The following is a 15650-nucleotide window of genomic DNA, read 5'->3' as shown; positions in this document are numbered from 1 at the left end:
CTTATAATATTCAGTTGTCCTGAAACTCGTAAGATTTTTGATCTTATGATATTTACAATATTTAATTGTCATGAAATTCATAAGATTTAAAGATTTAGAGTAGAGGAAGTGACGTTTATTGATCAATTTTCTTTTCTTTTTCCTAGTACTCTTCCAATAAGGGAAATTAAACATATTCCTCAAGAGAGATGATGTACTACTAATAAAAAGTTCGTTCATGTTGTTGTGCTAGTTTTTCTCAATGTAGATAATAAGAAGACAACCTCGTAAAAAAAGCGTAGCTCATTGGGCATACGATGACAAATGCCTCTTTTCATCAAGATTCAACATTTTGAAACTCATTAACTTGCCTATTTGAGTAAAGCCATATGAACTTGAATTATCTTTTTTAAAATGCAAATGAACAATAATAGGGGGAAGACCCCTAAAAATTAAATTTAAGGATGGAATAGTTTACATAATATGAGTCAACATCCGTCTTTTCCTGTAATTTCAACCTATACTAATAAAGGAACAAAATCTAAGGCCAAGTAGCCATTACTACAAGCCTCTTCTCGCCTTTTCCTGTAATTTCAACCTAAACAATAAATAAAGGAACAAAATCTAAGGCCAATTAGCCATTACTTCAAGCCTCTTCTCGCCTTTCCTAGCCTACTGTCATGGCTGCTGCTGCTGTTGCTCTTCTTTTTAAGCCTTCTTCTTTTTATTTGATTTGAAACCATCATCTTTACTTCGTTTTCTACTGCTCTGCTCTTTTTCTTTCTTCTTCACTTGCTTCTCTGCCTTCGTTTTATTGGATTTTACACTTACAACTCCGCCAGAGGGAATCTTTCCACCACTTGCCAAAGCACCATCAAAATCAACCTCTCCGTCCACAATGGCATATTGTTGCAGCATCCCAACATCTAACGACCCCTCATTCTTCATTTTCATTTTCTCCTGCATTTCCATTCCAGCAAAGAGTTGATTTAAAAGATAAGCGTGTGTGTGCGAGCGCCATCTGCATTCATAATATGAAGCATGAATCTTACCTCAACTTGTTTTGCGCCTTCCTTGAGATCATCATCAACAGTGATCTCATGGGGTTCCAGTGGAATCTGCAGTAAAATCATGCATTTGTAGCAATAAATATATCCCCATTCTACTTGAAATCTTGCAACTTTGTAGTAAAATTATTTGGTAGGTTCAAATTTGCATAAGACACAGCAAGCATGAATTCCCGAAGATACTAAATTTTTACCTCTCTCATACGTGGCATGGTCGATTCGATCTCCTTGGATGCAATTCCATTAAGATACTTGTGAAACTTTTTCATGACTTTGATAAAAAGTGACAGTATCTGTTGCCTCTCCAACTTCATTTGTCCCTGTAAGTAATACGATTTCCAAAAATTGATACATAACATTTAACAATTAGAATGCCCCCTCCCCACCACCACACACAAAAGAAAACAGGATAAGCAGCAACTACTTGGCAACTAGTACAAAAAGTAATTAACAGTGGACCAAATTACACAGATTGATGAAGTTTGTGGTAAAAAAAGATTTAAAACAGTCATAAGAAAGACTATGAAACAAACCTCAATATGAGTAACATTCCGTAACTGCAGTCCAGTACAGAGCAATACAGATGCCTGTGTGTACGACAAAGTAACTGGAAGTTTCTCCATGAAATACAATTGTGCAAGTAATGGAACAAGATCTAGTATCTGTAAATCAACAGAAAAAGAATATTAAATCGATAAATTGGGCTTTGTATTCTTAAGGATTGGTATGCATACAATAAACTGCAGATAAAAAATCTCATGAACTTTCTACGATATGATAAAGTTAAATAGGTAGATTGAGAAACTCCCATTGGTAGGGGGTGAAGAAGATATGAAGTGAAGAATATGAAAAAGCTTTTTTAGTTTCATTTGATTGAAGCAGCCATAAAATTCATTTCCATTTTAGAAGTGTACATAAATTCAATGCACACCTTTTCGATAACATATGCATGGAGGTATGAAATCTGTAGGAATTTTGGAACCCACATATACATATACAAGAGAGATAGGGGATGGAAATCTTACCAAGTGGAAATCAACAAGATTGTCTGCATAGGCTTCCAATCGCTTCATATCATGTGCTGACATAAGATATCTGATTGCATTTAAAAATTCTTCGATAGTATCCTCCGAAGGATCTAGTTCCGTAAAGTTGATTTTTGGATCCAAGACACTGGGGGATTTTAAGTCGAATTATCAATTGAAGAAGAAAAATGCATATTTAGTAGTTAATAATCAAATATACTCACCTCATTGCTAGCTTATATTCCATTCCATGGAAACTAAAACCCAAGAGTCTAATAAACCTTAACCTGAAATCTGTGGCTCATAAACGTAGAATCAAATACCAAAGATAGCACAGGGAAATAATTAAATGTAAAAACCTTACCTTGATAAAATGGACCGAAAAATCCCAACTGTGAAGATTCATTAGCTTCAATTTCATCATTGTTCAAAGGCTTTAAGACCATGCAGGTATGCTCACCCGTCACAGTGCTCTTAATACATGAAAAGAAAAGGGAAAATATTAGATAGGAAAAAAACATTCTTTACCTTCTTTTTTCATGTGAAATCAGCAAATAGAACCGTTAACAATTTTCCAACAGCGTAAAATCTAGAATCCAACTCAACTGGAATCTGGCCAATGTAGAATGGGGCAAATTTATGTCTCCTCCAAAAGCGGAAAAGATCCAAAGTGAGTCCAAAGGAAACACCAAGGTAGTGAAGCTTCTCAGGTCGTCGTTCACGAAGAGATACCAGCAGGGGAGGAAGATCAGTTCTAGGCTTTATGCTTTCTTCTAATAATGAAACCTGCATGTACGAATCAAAGATAAGGCCAAAACTGTCGTGGTAAACTAATTTGCACCGCTGTAAAAGCAGTCAGTAAATGGTAATGATCTTGCATAAAAGGTTGATACATTAATATTGAATATTGAATCTAGATAAAAAAAAAAAACAAACAAAAAAAAAACAAAAAAACAGACAAACTGCTGGCTTTTGCAACGCCCATATTGCAATTAACTGGTGAAAATACACCAGTATTATATTAGATATTTCTTGTTAAACAAATGACGCGAACGTCAACAATAACAGTGCAATGCATCTTGCTAAATTTTCTGTCATCATGAATAAAAAGGGAGAAAGATTTTTGTTCTTCTGTCGTTAAAGTGAGTCATTTCAAATGACATTTTTTGTAATAGCATTTTTTCTGGATAAGAAAAAGAACATCCATCACCAGAAAGAAAGATACAATAGGATAGCGGGAGTAAGGCATCAACCCCCACATAAAGAGCAAGGAGTTTATGAAATTTATTATCAGTATTCATTGGATTATCGTGTATAATCATTCATCTCTCGTAAGGGTCAGTGGTTTCCCTTCCAATACTTCCTCCCCCTTTCTATTCCCTAGTGAGTTTGATAAGTACTCCACGTCTTATTTAAATAATGATAACAATGAATATTTCCAATAACAATAATAATAACAATAACAATGAGAAGGTACATTGTGCAACTTCAATTCTAAGACATCCACAAGTGAAGTGATTTCTTTCATCTGTAATCCACAACCTCAATTCTAAGACATCCAAAAGTGCTTGTGCATAACCGCATAAATATGCTTGTTTCCAGTTTTAGATATTTTTTTTATGATAAACTGAACTTTCATGAGCACACAAAAATAAAACCCATAAAAAAAGAGTCAAGCTACAAAGAAAAAGAAAATATCATTGAAACCAAAACTCAAAGAAAATATAGAATCTATAGAATCTAACAAGGTATCAAATGTTGTTATTCCTCAAACATTAATAATTTGTGAACACTTCTGTACGTGAATCAATTTCTTTTAGTATAGGTGCCAATTATCGAAGGTATCATTGTTATCGTCAAGATCAAGGTTTAATATCAGAATAAGCAAGTTATCCTGTGCATAAATCTAAAGCATGAAAGAGAGCTCAAGTGCGAAGGAACATATAACCATGACAGCTTCCTAAAGAATTTTAATAAAGAATATACAACTCATTTCAGCTTTTGTCATGAGAAAACTTGCTCTATATTGATACTGGGTGCCTGCATTACTATCTCTATTGAATTGCTTAATCTAAAAGAACTTGCTCTGAATTACACATGGCTTTGTGGAGTAGTTTAATACTTACCATGTTAAAAACTCTGTACACTCAACCCTTTGGTTATTTCTCATTTAATTATGTGGAATCTTTTATACCTCTAGGTTTTCTTGTTACCTTCACAAATTAGAAGCTCTAGCGTCTAATTAAATATAAAGAAGGCATAAAATTAAATTGTGTTTCAACATAAAAAGAAAGCCTCTCTAAACTTTAATTTTACTTAATATGCTCGAGAAAGAGAGTATTCATAATTATGTGACCTTTTCTGCAGCTTCAGTGACTCTAACATGAGCCTGAACGTCCCCATCTGATATTTCAGCTTCAGTAATAGGAGCAAACTGCCCTTCAAAGTACCTGGTACATGGTGCATCGAAAGATTTTAGTAACGGAAAAGAGGAAAACTGAGTACGTACGACCTAAAAATGTGTGATGCCTTCTTAATATAGTGAACTTGAGGTAGTTTGGTAGTTTCCTTAAAGTTCAATGTTTCATTTGTAATTGGATTTTAGTTAACTGATTACTCTATGAATTGAAGCATTAAGCTCCTGAATGAAATGGGGACTTTGGGACAACTTCATTGAATATAGTTTTTTCTGTGAGAACTCTTCAACAGAAGCTGGTAGGTTAGATTATTTCCTAGTGTTGCTATATTTTATAGGAGATTTATAAGGAACTTTAGATCTATGTATGTTGGGATATCACAGTCCAACAAGTGTTATCTTTGTTATCAAGATGCAAAATTGACTTGATGTATTGTCCAACAAGTGTGATCTTTGTTATCAGGATGCAAAATTGACTTGATGCTTAGGGGTAAGGCTTAATCTTAATGGTTTCAGTTTTGTTTGACCCAATAACTTGAAACAACTTTACATGAGAAAACCAAGATTTCATTGGGAGAATGAAAGAACACAAATGAATTCTCAACAGTTTAGACTTATCTAGGAAAGAAGTTCGACACCTGGTCACTTCTGTAAGATCTCTATCAGCTTCTATCTCAAATCAAATTTATGACTATCTCAAGATTTTTATTTATCTTTTGATTGGAGTTCATTTTTGTAGTTATGGTCAGACTCTTGTTTTTTCCGTGCAGTTGTATGCTTTCATTTTTATCAATAAAAGCTCGATTTCCTTTTTCTCAATAAGAGCCCAATTTTGGGCTGATCCCATGGCCAAAGAGAGAAAACTCTTTAGCTAAATCTAGTGAGATCTTTCACTTGAGGAATTTTGCTAGAAAGAAATTAGAGTCGTCAACAACAAGCTCAAACTCATTTGGATTTTTTTCAACTCTTATAGTTCATCCTTCTTTGCATCATTTATAAGACCTCATAACTTCTTTGGCTTTAGTTTTTTTTTAATATCTTATCTCCTCTTTTTGTAATTTCTTACCATTGAACTTATTCTAGATAAATCACCGTTTAGATTTTAGTTATTTTTACCGCTCATGAACAAATTCTAGAATCAAGAAAAAGAAATATTCAAGATTGTCCACAGCTTCAGATCTGTAAAGGGATCAAAATTGTAAAATCCAACTTTGCTCAAAGTACTTGCATACCTGGTCAGGAGTTCTACTGCTTGCGACCCATATCCAAGCTACAACAATGAAATTGCACGATTACAAAAGCTTTACACAACCTGATGAGCACACTTATAAAATATAAACTGTGCATTACCTTCATGGCACTTGGATGGGTAGCAATCCGTACTATTCGAGCACCAGAAAGACTAGGAAAATTTGCTTCCCGAAACTGTTCACAAAATTTCCATGGTATTTGGTCCCCAAACGGTTGATGACCAGAACTCAAGTTTTTCATTGCAGATTTACGTGAGATTTGTCCTTCAAGGCAAACCTAGACAAAGGAAAATGGAAACAATTACGAAATAATAAACATAGGAACAATGTCAAGATTTTAGATATCTGATATGAGGCATGCACAAATCTCAGACAACCAAAATACAATTACGGGAAGAAACACTAACATTAAATACGAGACAAAGAGTAGACCTATTACATCTACAACAATTTCTCAAATTATAGCTTGATTCCATTAATAAAAAGTTTGATTCCCACAGTAGTGCTTGCATGATGCAGCAAAATAAGATTTTTTTTTTTTTTTTTTTTTTTTTTTACTTTACTTTACTTTCAGCAATTGTTAGTGAAGACTTCGAACTTTACAACTTTTCTAGTCGTTTTGATTTGGACAAGTCCTAATCTTCTAGAACAAAACCATCGGAATCCCAACTCTAGAATGAGTCTATATAGACTTATGCAACATAAGCAACAAAAGTTTAGATTTGATTCAAAATTCGTGAACAAAAAGAACAATTTCTGAAGCTATACTGCAGAAGGTATTCTCTCCCACTTGCTATCATCCTAAAGATGGAATGGAAAGTAAAATAAACAACCGAGAATGAAAATATGAATTGGGGTTGCATTTATCCAGTGGATTCAATATCCCACCCCCAGAATAATGATGATGATAATAATAATAATAATAATCAGGTAGGTGCCAACCTGAATGACACACAAAATATCTGGAAGTTGATTACTGGTCTCATCAACAGGGCCTGCATGGAATCCACTGTCAGTAAAAACCAGCTGGTCACAAGCTGACATAGACGAAAATACAAGACATACCAAGCAATACAAACAAATGGTGTGCTGGGGCATCTGCCATTAGTTGTAAGTCGTTGGGAGAGTTTTTGTAGTGAGAAGCAACATAAAGAGCCATCATTCGCTGCAAAAATAAGAGAACCAGAAAACATAGAGGCATATAACACAGTAACCCAAGTTTCCAACTAAACATATACAATCATGAAATGTTGATAATACTATTCAACATCAAATTACCTGTAAAAACAGCTCACTATCTCTGTGATAGGAAAAGAGTGTGTCTCGATTGACATAATAGAGGTCACACTCACTTGGCGGAGGCAATCTATTCAGCAAAAACGAGGCAACATATAATTACAAGTACATTTGTTTATTATTTATTTAACCTGGTTTTATATATTTATTTATTTTAATAAGAAATCTATTTAATTTTATCTATAATTTTTCTTCTATTCTCCCTTTATACAAGTACATTTGAAAGACAACCAACCTATTAATAGGCGGGATTGAACTGGTCACATCCAAACAAAGCAACCCATGAAGCCATTGCTCAATGGGATCCCCAGAAGCGTATCTAATAGCTTCACTCAGTTCAATCTTTTTGAATAAACGACCTACATTCATAAATGCGTGAGACATTAACAATAAGCCAAAATTGGAATAAAGGGTTTGTTTAGCAGACAAAAAAATATATACATAAATAATTTTATGAAAAAGAACTTCATTAAAGCAAAAAGAACATATTTTTCTTCAAGAAATTCACTGTCTCTAAAATACTAATTGACCAGAAAAATCACGAAAAGCATTTCTAAAGCCAACATGCTCAAGGAGAGAAACCATTATAAATTTTCATCAACTCAAGGTTAGCAAGATTTTATCAGATCATGACTTACAAGTTCTACGAAACAGAAATCACAACTATAGTACTAACTATTTCCTACTGGAAACAGTTCAGCCTGATCAAATCGAAATTTACAAGTTGAATGGTAGAGCTAGCCCAAACAAGGGAGGGTTATTTTATCAATGAACGAAAAATGAAAATATAAATCAGGAGCCTTGACTCTATACTTTCATTAAGAGAATGAAAAGATAATAAGGATCAAAAGATACAAACTCCACTATGGAGTGAAAAAATAAAAACACAACAACAAGATTAATGAGAGATAAAAATGACACTATGTAAGTAAATATCATTAATATAAAAACAAATAAAAAAATGGAAATAGAAAATGAAGCCGTCAAGCAAGCCGAATCAAAATGCTTGAACCGAGGGAGACACTTGTTATCGAGGATTCTAGACTTTCCATCCAAATTTCTGAAATAGGGACCTTAATCGAATTGGACCAAATAATAAAGGGCTTTGAAGGCAAAGAAGGCCCGATTAGTCGCTGAAATACGTTCTCCTTCAAAATTTACGAGAACACCTATTGCATCTTGAAGCGAGAATAGCTTAAACCAACCACACAGAGAATAGGAGCATCCAAAAAAGAGAAAGGTTAAGAGAATCCCCATCTTCAAAACAAAGCGTACCTACTGATGGCATTAGAACAAAGAAAGGTAACTTCTTCAGTAAACCACTTTTAAGTATTAAGGCTTCCATTAAGAACATCGAAAGAAGAATGCTTATTTTCTTTGGACATAGTTTTTCACATCACCCAATATCTTTGGACAAGGATGATAACATAGCTAACTTTCTAGTCACTGATCTTACTGTGAAAATTTCTCAAACTACTCGAAACTCAGATAATAAAGACTCAACCTAATTTCGATATCACAAGCGTTCTCTTACTTGTTGCCAGATATCTGTGGAAAAAATCAGGATTTTTCATCTCCTTTTAGACATTTCTGTATCAAATACCTTCCTTCCTTTAGATAGAGATCAAAAAGGTCCTCCGAAGTAAAAGACGATCACAATATCCTGATTTGAGAGAGGACCCAGTTTTGATTTATTATCCAGCAATGATATCATTGAGACTAATGATAATTCTATATTCTTTCTCTTTGATTCACAATGGAGGGTTTAGTTTCACATGGAGCAAAAATGAAGCATTTGGTATACAGATCTGCTGGCGGCCTATGCTCAAACCTTGAGGGATAGATGACAGGAATTATTCACAAAAAAGTTTCCAAGGAACTCGAAAGACCTAAATTAGTGAATGCCAAGGAAATAAATTACCAAATTGTTGTTAGCCACGATGTGATAATCATGAAATCATGCAAATAATTCGAATAATGTTTCAACCACATAAAGGCGGAAGTACTTTTAAAGTCTAAACAGAACAGTAAGTTGCATGCTACCACAGAATCCAACAGGTTGGCATGTAGGACTATAAGTCTAGTTCGTAATTACCGGAGAGAGAGCCTTCCACGCTCTTATTAGACACCTGGCTTTGCTCCTCCAACTGCTGCAAAAGCTTTAATGATAATGATCGACCAGTACCCTCATACCTTTAGGAGTGGCAAAAGAAAAAAGAAAGATCACTTGAGGATCAAAGGGAACTAGAGAAATTAGGCATTAAAATAACTTCAGAGGATTCTTTCTAACATAATACATCACAAGAAACTAAATTACAAATGAGTTAATTAAAAAGAAACGAAGTAATACCCATTCACAGTAGATGAAAGGAAGACCAGGTATGGACCAAGTAAAGATTTAACAACTGGCAATGGTATGGCTGCAGCTTCATCAACAACCAACAGCTCAACCTGAGAAAGCTTTTCATGCTCCTGTGGCTGTATATACTGCACAACAAAGAGAATACAAAAAGGAAAGTCATATATATTTTCCCGAATAGAAATCTAGCATCAGAGCCTATGATGTTATCTCAATAAGAAACAAGATATATTATTCTTTGTCTCTTGTTACCAAAATTCAAACTTACCTCAACAATGGAATAAACATGTTCTGCACACAAAAGGACAAAAGAAAAGGTCAGAGAATCTATCAACCTGAATTGTTTGTCTGTGTTGTTTGTAGATATTAATGCGCACTGTTGCTTTCTTGAATTCAGGGTTGGTACTCTTCACCACATCAAAGTCTATATGTTCCTGTAAACACATATAACCTTCACAAGCTAAAACAACTAGTAACCTAGTCCAATATGGATCATTGATATAAGAGATGATAGGCAAAATGGCGTTTCCCAGAGTATCCCCTCAAACACCACAGGAATCAGAAATATCCATTTCTAAATAAGATCTAAACTGAAAGTGTGAAGATACCACAACATCTATATAATTGCCAATAGCCGGAAAAAATTGACACCCTATTATGATGAGCGGAAACTCAACAAAGATAAGAAATGATGTTAAAAAACAGAATCTGCAGTATTGATGTTTTATAGCAAGAAGCCTCATAGCAATACAGCAGAATGGTTGTGTACTTTAAAAACAGGAAAACATTGAAAGGGTGTCTCAAGATAGACTGAATCTGACCAAGTAAGATTTCTAGCAAGAGGATAGACAATTTGGATTTGATACATAACATGACAACGGCAGTATTTCAGATAACCAATAGGCAAATCGTTTACCACAAGCAACCAACTTGAAAATGGTATAATTCTAAAACATAAACCCGTGAAGTTAGAAAGAAGGAAAAAATTAGCTTCATATATATTCAATTAAACGACTCAAAAATAATTGTGTAATAAGATTTTTCACAAATTCATAGGTGAGATTAGGAGTGCCATACAAATGAAACAGAAAACAATCTTACCTTATATTGAAGTTCATTGAGACCCTTGCAAACAAAATCGAACAATGTTTTAAGATTCTCAGGACTGGGTGCAGTAACAAAAATATTGGAGTACCTTCAAAATAATTACTCTAGTCAAAATACAAAATAGTTCTTAATCTAAAAGTGTATTCGGGTAATAGATTTTAAAAAAGTACCCAGCAGCAACAGCTCCAGCAACTGCTAATCCTAAAGCAGCTGATTTGCCCCGACCACGACCAGCGAGCAATGCAACTGTACTTCGAAGTGTCTTGTCCAAAATTCCATCCAAAAATGTAACAACAGCCCTTCCCTATCAAATATTAAACAAGGACATTCACAGTCTAAGTCGTGAGTGAAAAATACGGGCAAATAATTATAGAACTAAACTGTAGCAGAGATAATTTAAACCTGGTCCAGCGTACAGCACTTCTTTATAAGAGGACCAACAGGGAACTCATCATTTAGCTGTTCTTTTAAATTCTTAAGGTCCCATTCTCCTTCAGAAAGCCCCTCCGAGTCCTTTGTAATAGAAATAACATTGTTAGATAAATAAAAATTACAAAGAAGAAAAGGTTGTCTCGTTGGATGAACTAGTGGGTGTGAAGCTTTTAACAATGAATGAAGCATCTATAGTTTTATTATTCTCAGCTCTATTTGATTGTAAATACCTCTAGGTTCTTGATTTTTCTCTCTCTATTTTCACACCCTTGCATCCTTTGAATATATTTTTTTTTCATTATGAGAAATTGTTTCTTGTTAAAAAAAAAAACACCATATCTAGGTAATTGCATGTTGGCAAAAAATTCATCATATGATCTCAAATTGTCTCCACACTTTGAAATTTACAAATGTTGAAATATACCTCTTTCACTGCAACGGGAGTAATTGACCTTATATGGGAAGAAATTGGTAGTATATTCATTTCGTCATCCATTAGAACGCATGCTTTGCATGATGCAAGTGACAATAAAAAGCGTTCATTAAAACGACCAGCTGCCTCCAAATGGGATTCAGTTCGATACCTTCCATGAACATCCTGGCAACAATCATCTGTGAGCTCTTCTTCAAATAATAACGAAGCACAATACCGGGTACAATGACAACTATCATAGTCTGGCATCCAACGAATTGCCAACATTTGTATCGTAAAAGAACAATTAACATTGTACTCAAAGAGTTAAGATAAAATTTCAGACACGAAAAGAAAAGATGCCAATATTAAAAGCAAAGAGACACAATTATAATTGCTGTATGTACATAATTATCTACTGAATACTAAGCAATCTACAGGATTTCTGTGTCCAAGGCAGGAAAGCTATTACCCACGAAGCACAGACACTAAAGTATCATTAACAAGTCCAGCTTGATTTTCTGAGTACTAGGAATGCAATTAGCAAATTGTGATTTTGATTTTTAATTGAATTTGTTTAGGTTTTGATTCAATTTTTACATTTTAGTTAAAAAAATTGAACAACGCAATGACCCAACCCAACACAAAGAAGGGTTGAGTAGGGTTGGGTTGTCCAATCTATTCAATTCTTTCGAGCAGTGGACCCAACCAACCCGACAAGAAAATCCTCCCAATCCAACCTATGTACACTTAGTATTGTACATGTCCAAAACTCTAACTCCTATTGGATAATTAAATTAGAGAGTTAAAATTTTCATAATTCTATTTCATTTTAATCTTTTTAGTAAAAGGACTTGAAACTATATGTAAGAGAAAACCTATAAAAATGTTTGCAAGGTCCTTGATTTTCTAAAAATGAAAGAGATAGACGTATGTTTGAAGGCATAGAGAGGGATTATAAATTTGATTGTTCTTATTATTTTGGTTGCTCCAAATGGAGTTTAATTGATAGGAACTTTGGTTACTTTCCCCTTTTCATATTAACAACGGTACCGGAGGACCTTTTGGCAAATACTGGACAATGATTTCAAAAATCCCCCATCCTCCTGTAAATATCTATAAACGACTTCCACTCACTGTCAGAGCTTCCCATCCTTGAATTCATTTGAAACATGAGAAAATTTCAGATTGACAGAGAATATGGTCAATCGGTTCCCTTAACTGAAACTATGTTGCTATTTACATTGTAGTGATTAAAATAAATGATTGTTCCTATTTTAGTTGATTTCATTCCCTTTCCAATCAACAAATGGAAATATTAGTAACATAAATATATAGGATATTACATCAACCAAACATTAATACTCCTATGAAAGGGTAAAAACTAATGACTTCAAGAATTTAGACTGATTGCCTCTACATAGGATAATGCTAAACATAAGAGAAATTGTTACAGTGTGGACATATATATATAGATAGATGAGAAGAAGGACCAGTTTAGGGTATAGTGGAGTTAACTAGACACATTTATTCAGATTTATAAAGAATGTTTGTCGTAGATTTCCCATCAATCCTTCAATATAATTTATAACCTTACATAAAATATAGCTCCAAATGAATTCACATGCTTCCGCAGAAAATATTTGTAAAAGAATAGAAACCGCATACCATGACCATGGTGTAAAGACTGGACAATGAGGATAAGGAACGAAGCAGCAAGATTATTAATCCACCACCTTCCACTGTTTCTATGGTTCTTGCAAGAAGATTTGGTGTCAAAGCTTCAAAATCCTAATGCCAGCAAATGATGATTATAAAATGAGGAGATGATTTTTAGACAGCCAATAGCTAACTATACGAAAATCGATATGAAATGAAAAAAAAAAAAAGAAAAAAAAAAGAACTAACTAACAGTTACAGAGTATGTGATTATCTACCTGAAGTATGCACATTCCAAAGGTATTACCAAGAATCCTTTCTGAATCTTTGTACAAACAATACGTTATTCCTCCAGTTTCAAGGAAAAGAGAAAAAGGATCAACCTTCTCAGGATCCAGAAGCCCCCTCTGCATCAACTTTTTTACTTGCTTTGCACGTTTTTTTCTATGACTGTCCCAAATAATAGATCCACTCAAATCTTAAGCATATAATTATCTGAAAATTTCAAGCTAATAATGATTACAAGAACAAAGTACAGCTCTAAGCGTGACAACCTATATCAATGTCAAAACAAGAATTAATGTTAATTTGAACAATTTAAAGAAGCCTAAAAATGATTAATTAATTTTTTAACGAATCAATATAAGGTCCTTAAACTTCTTGCAAGATGATCGTAACACCGTGGGCATGAGTATATATACAACATAGTCAACTCAAATGCTTTGACTTTTAATTAATGAAGGTAGTTTTTTTAAGTGAAGAATCAGGCCATCATGAGCCTACCTCCTTCCTTCCCCTTGAGGTTGGAGGTTCAAAAACTATTGACAAAATAGTATATACACAAAAGAAGCACACTTGTTTACTTAAAGTTTCAACATTGAAACCTGACAATTTCCAACACTTACTTATTTGTTCAGTTTGAAAGCCAAAAAAATTTGACAGTTCTACCATCGAGAACTAACCTGCTGAGCTCAAGTTTATCTCTATAGCACCAAAGCACATTTGGCCGGGATTTGATCGTCGCCTTACTTAACATGTAGTGGAGATTTACAATCTGTAAATAGAAAACAATCAAACATATGCTATCTTTTCGCTTATATGAAAGTTCAGGACTCAAATATATAAGCCATTAACATTGCTACATATTCTCTCAACTGGAATTCAACGCCAAAAATCCATTGGACTAAGGCCAAGTAACCCGCCCAACATCGTCAACAAGAAATACCCAACAATTATAACTTTGAAACAAATAAAATCGGAAAAAAAAAAAAAAAAACATCCTCTCCCTAAAACAAAATCAGTGGTATACACCAGTAAGAAAAGCACCTGATCCCGAGACTTGTCGCCGATGATGACGAACATGGAGCGATATCTTGATTTGACACCATTCTCAATAAGAGTCCTGATACGCTCGTCTACTTTCTTCCTCATTCCTTGAGTAGTATTGTTGCAAAAGTTGTGCTGAGACTAGAGAGAGAGGTGGCCGCCTGCGTGTAGAGAGCGGTGGCCGCCGTGCAGAGACCGCCTGCGTAGAGAGAGGGGTGCCGTGCCGACCGCCTGCTTAGAGAGAGAGGGGTGCCGTACCGACCGCCTGCGTAGAGAGAGGGAGTGTAGAGAGGGATGGCCGCCGGCGCCTGCGCCTGCGTATAGGGTTTTGAAGGGAAGCGCCTGCGTGTAGGGTTTTAGGAAAAATTTTATTTCCTGTTTTTTTTTTTTTTTTTTTCTCTATTGTTTAAATATAAATAATAATTCTTCATAATTTACTACTTTATTAATACCTAAAAATAAATTATTGGTTCTATGGTTCATATTTTCATTATGCTATTATTTGATAGGGGATTTGAGTGACGTGCGTACCTCTCAATCTTTTCAAATATTATGTAATATTGTTTAAATATAAAAATAAAAAATAAAAATAATAACTCACTGTATGTAATTACGTAATTACGGTAGCATTTTATTGTAATAATTTATTATTTTATTATGTTGTTGTAACTCGTTGTTGTTATTATTATAATGCGTTGTTGTTGTCGTAACTCATTGTTATTGTTATTGTAGTTGTTGTAACCCATTGTTATTATTATTACTGTAACCTGCCCAACATCATCAAGAAGAAATACCCAACCATTATAACTTTGAATGGTAGATTGATCTACTGTTTATGCTTAAAAAATAATTAATTAATTTTATATTAAAAGATTCAAATTCATATTTAATAATTTTATATATTAAATATAAAATAAATATTTTTGATTTGTAATGTGTCAAAAGAGAAATATTCATATTCATATATATATATATATATATATATATATATATAATTTAAAATATAATGTTTTATTTAAATATGATCTAATTAAAAAATATTTTTTAATATATTATATATTAAAAGACTCATATTTTCTTGAGACATAAATCTTCTCATTTTTGAAATATTTCAGAGGTTTTTTAGTCAATGAAGATAAAAGATGTGAACACATTCAAGTCATAAGAATGTAAAAATCTCTCTCTAATAGAGATATTTAAAAATTGTGAAATGACGATAAATAACGAACTAAAACCGATAATATCTTGATTATAACAAATAATGATATTGAAATAATAACCTTAATGAATTGCGAACTAAAACAGATAATATCTTGATTATA

At 33.7% G+C, this 15650-nt stretch overlaps 1 protein-coding gene across 2 annotated transcripts; it reads right to left on the bottom strand.

Annotated features, from left to right (window-relative positions):
* Positions 1–400: 400 nt before the first annotated feature.
* On the bottom strand, positions 401–14704 carry LOC111781617 (RNA cytidine acetyltransferase 1). 2 transcript variants are annotated; one of them, XM_087119948.1, is made up of 27 exons: positions 14329–14704; positions 13965–14056; positions 13281–13452; positions 13012–13134; positions 11356–11529; positions 10902–11012; positions 10670–10803; positions 10494–10587; positions 9728–9826; positions 9384–9520; positions 9129–9226; positions 7269–7392; positions 7016–7103; positions 6803–6902; positions 6680–6732; positions 5838–6014; positions 5720–5757; positions 4428–4521; positions 2678–2857; positions 2436–2544; positions 2296–2365; positions 2072–2219; positions 1580–1708; positions 1241–1366; positions 1032–1097; positions 642–939; positions 401–558 (listed from the first exon to the last, which is right to left on the bottom strand). In XM_087119948.1, the coding sequence occupies exons 1-26, from the start codon at positions 14431–14433 to the stop codon at positions 688–690; spliced, it is 3093 nt and encodes a 1030-aa protein (XP_086976074.1). In that variant the 5' UTR covers positions 14434–14704; the 3' UTR covers positions 401–558; positions 642–687. The 2 variants fall into 2 exon arrangements, with proteins under 2 accessions (XP_086976074.1, XP_023518075.1); XM_023662307.2 differs by having other exon boundaries at positions 401–939; positions 14329–14703.
* Positions 14705–15650: the final 946 nt, after the last annotated feature.

The sequence above is a fragment of the Cucurbita pepo genome, chromosome 19 (assembly GCF_057944985.1).
Source record: "Cucurbita pepo subsp. pepo isolate OVF chromosome 19, ASM5794498v1, whole genome shotgun sequence".
NCBI lineage: Eukaryota > Viridiplantae > Streptophyta > Magnoliopsida > Cucurbitales > Cucurbitaceae > Cucurbita > Cucurbita pepo.
The sequence above is the reverse complement of the archived record's forward strand: the minus strand, read 5'-3'. Positions and strand labels throughout refer to the sequence as shown.

Bases quoted from the DNA above. Each gene is read 5' to 3' on its own strand.
- LOC111781617 (XM_087119948.1), bottom strand. From the start codon at position 14,433: ATGAGGAAGAAAGTAGACGAGCGTATCAGGACTCTTATTGAGAATGGT. The intron at 13,135-13,280 runs GTAGATAATCAC...TGCTGGCATTAG, and splicing joins TTGGAATGTGCATACTTCAG to GATTTTGAAGCTTTGACACC. The intron at 940-1,031 runs GTAAGATTCATG...ATGGAAATGCAG, and splicing joins AAGGCGCAAAACAAGTTGAG to GAGAAAATGAAAATGAAGAA.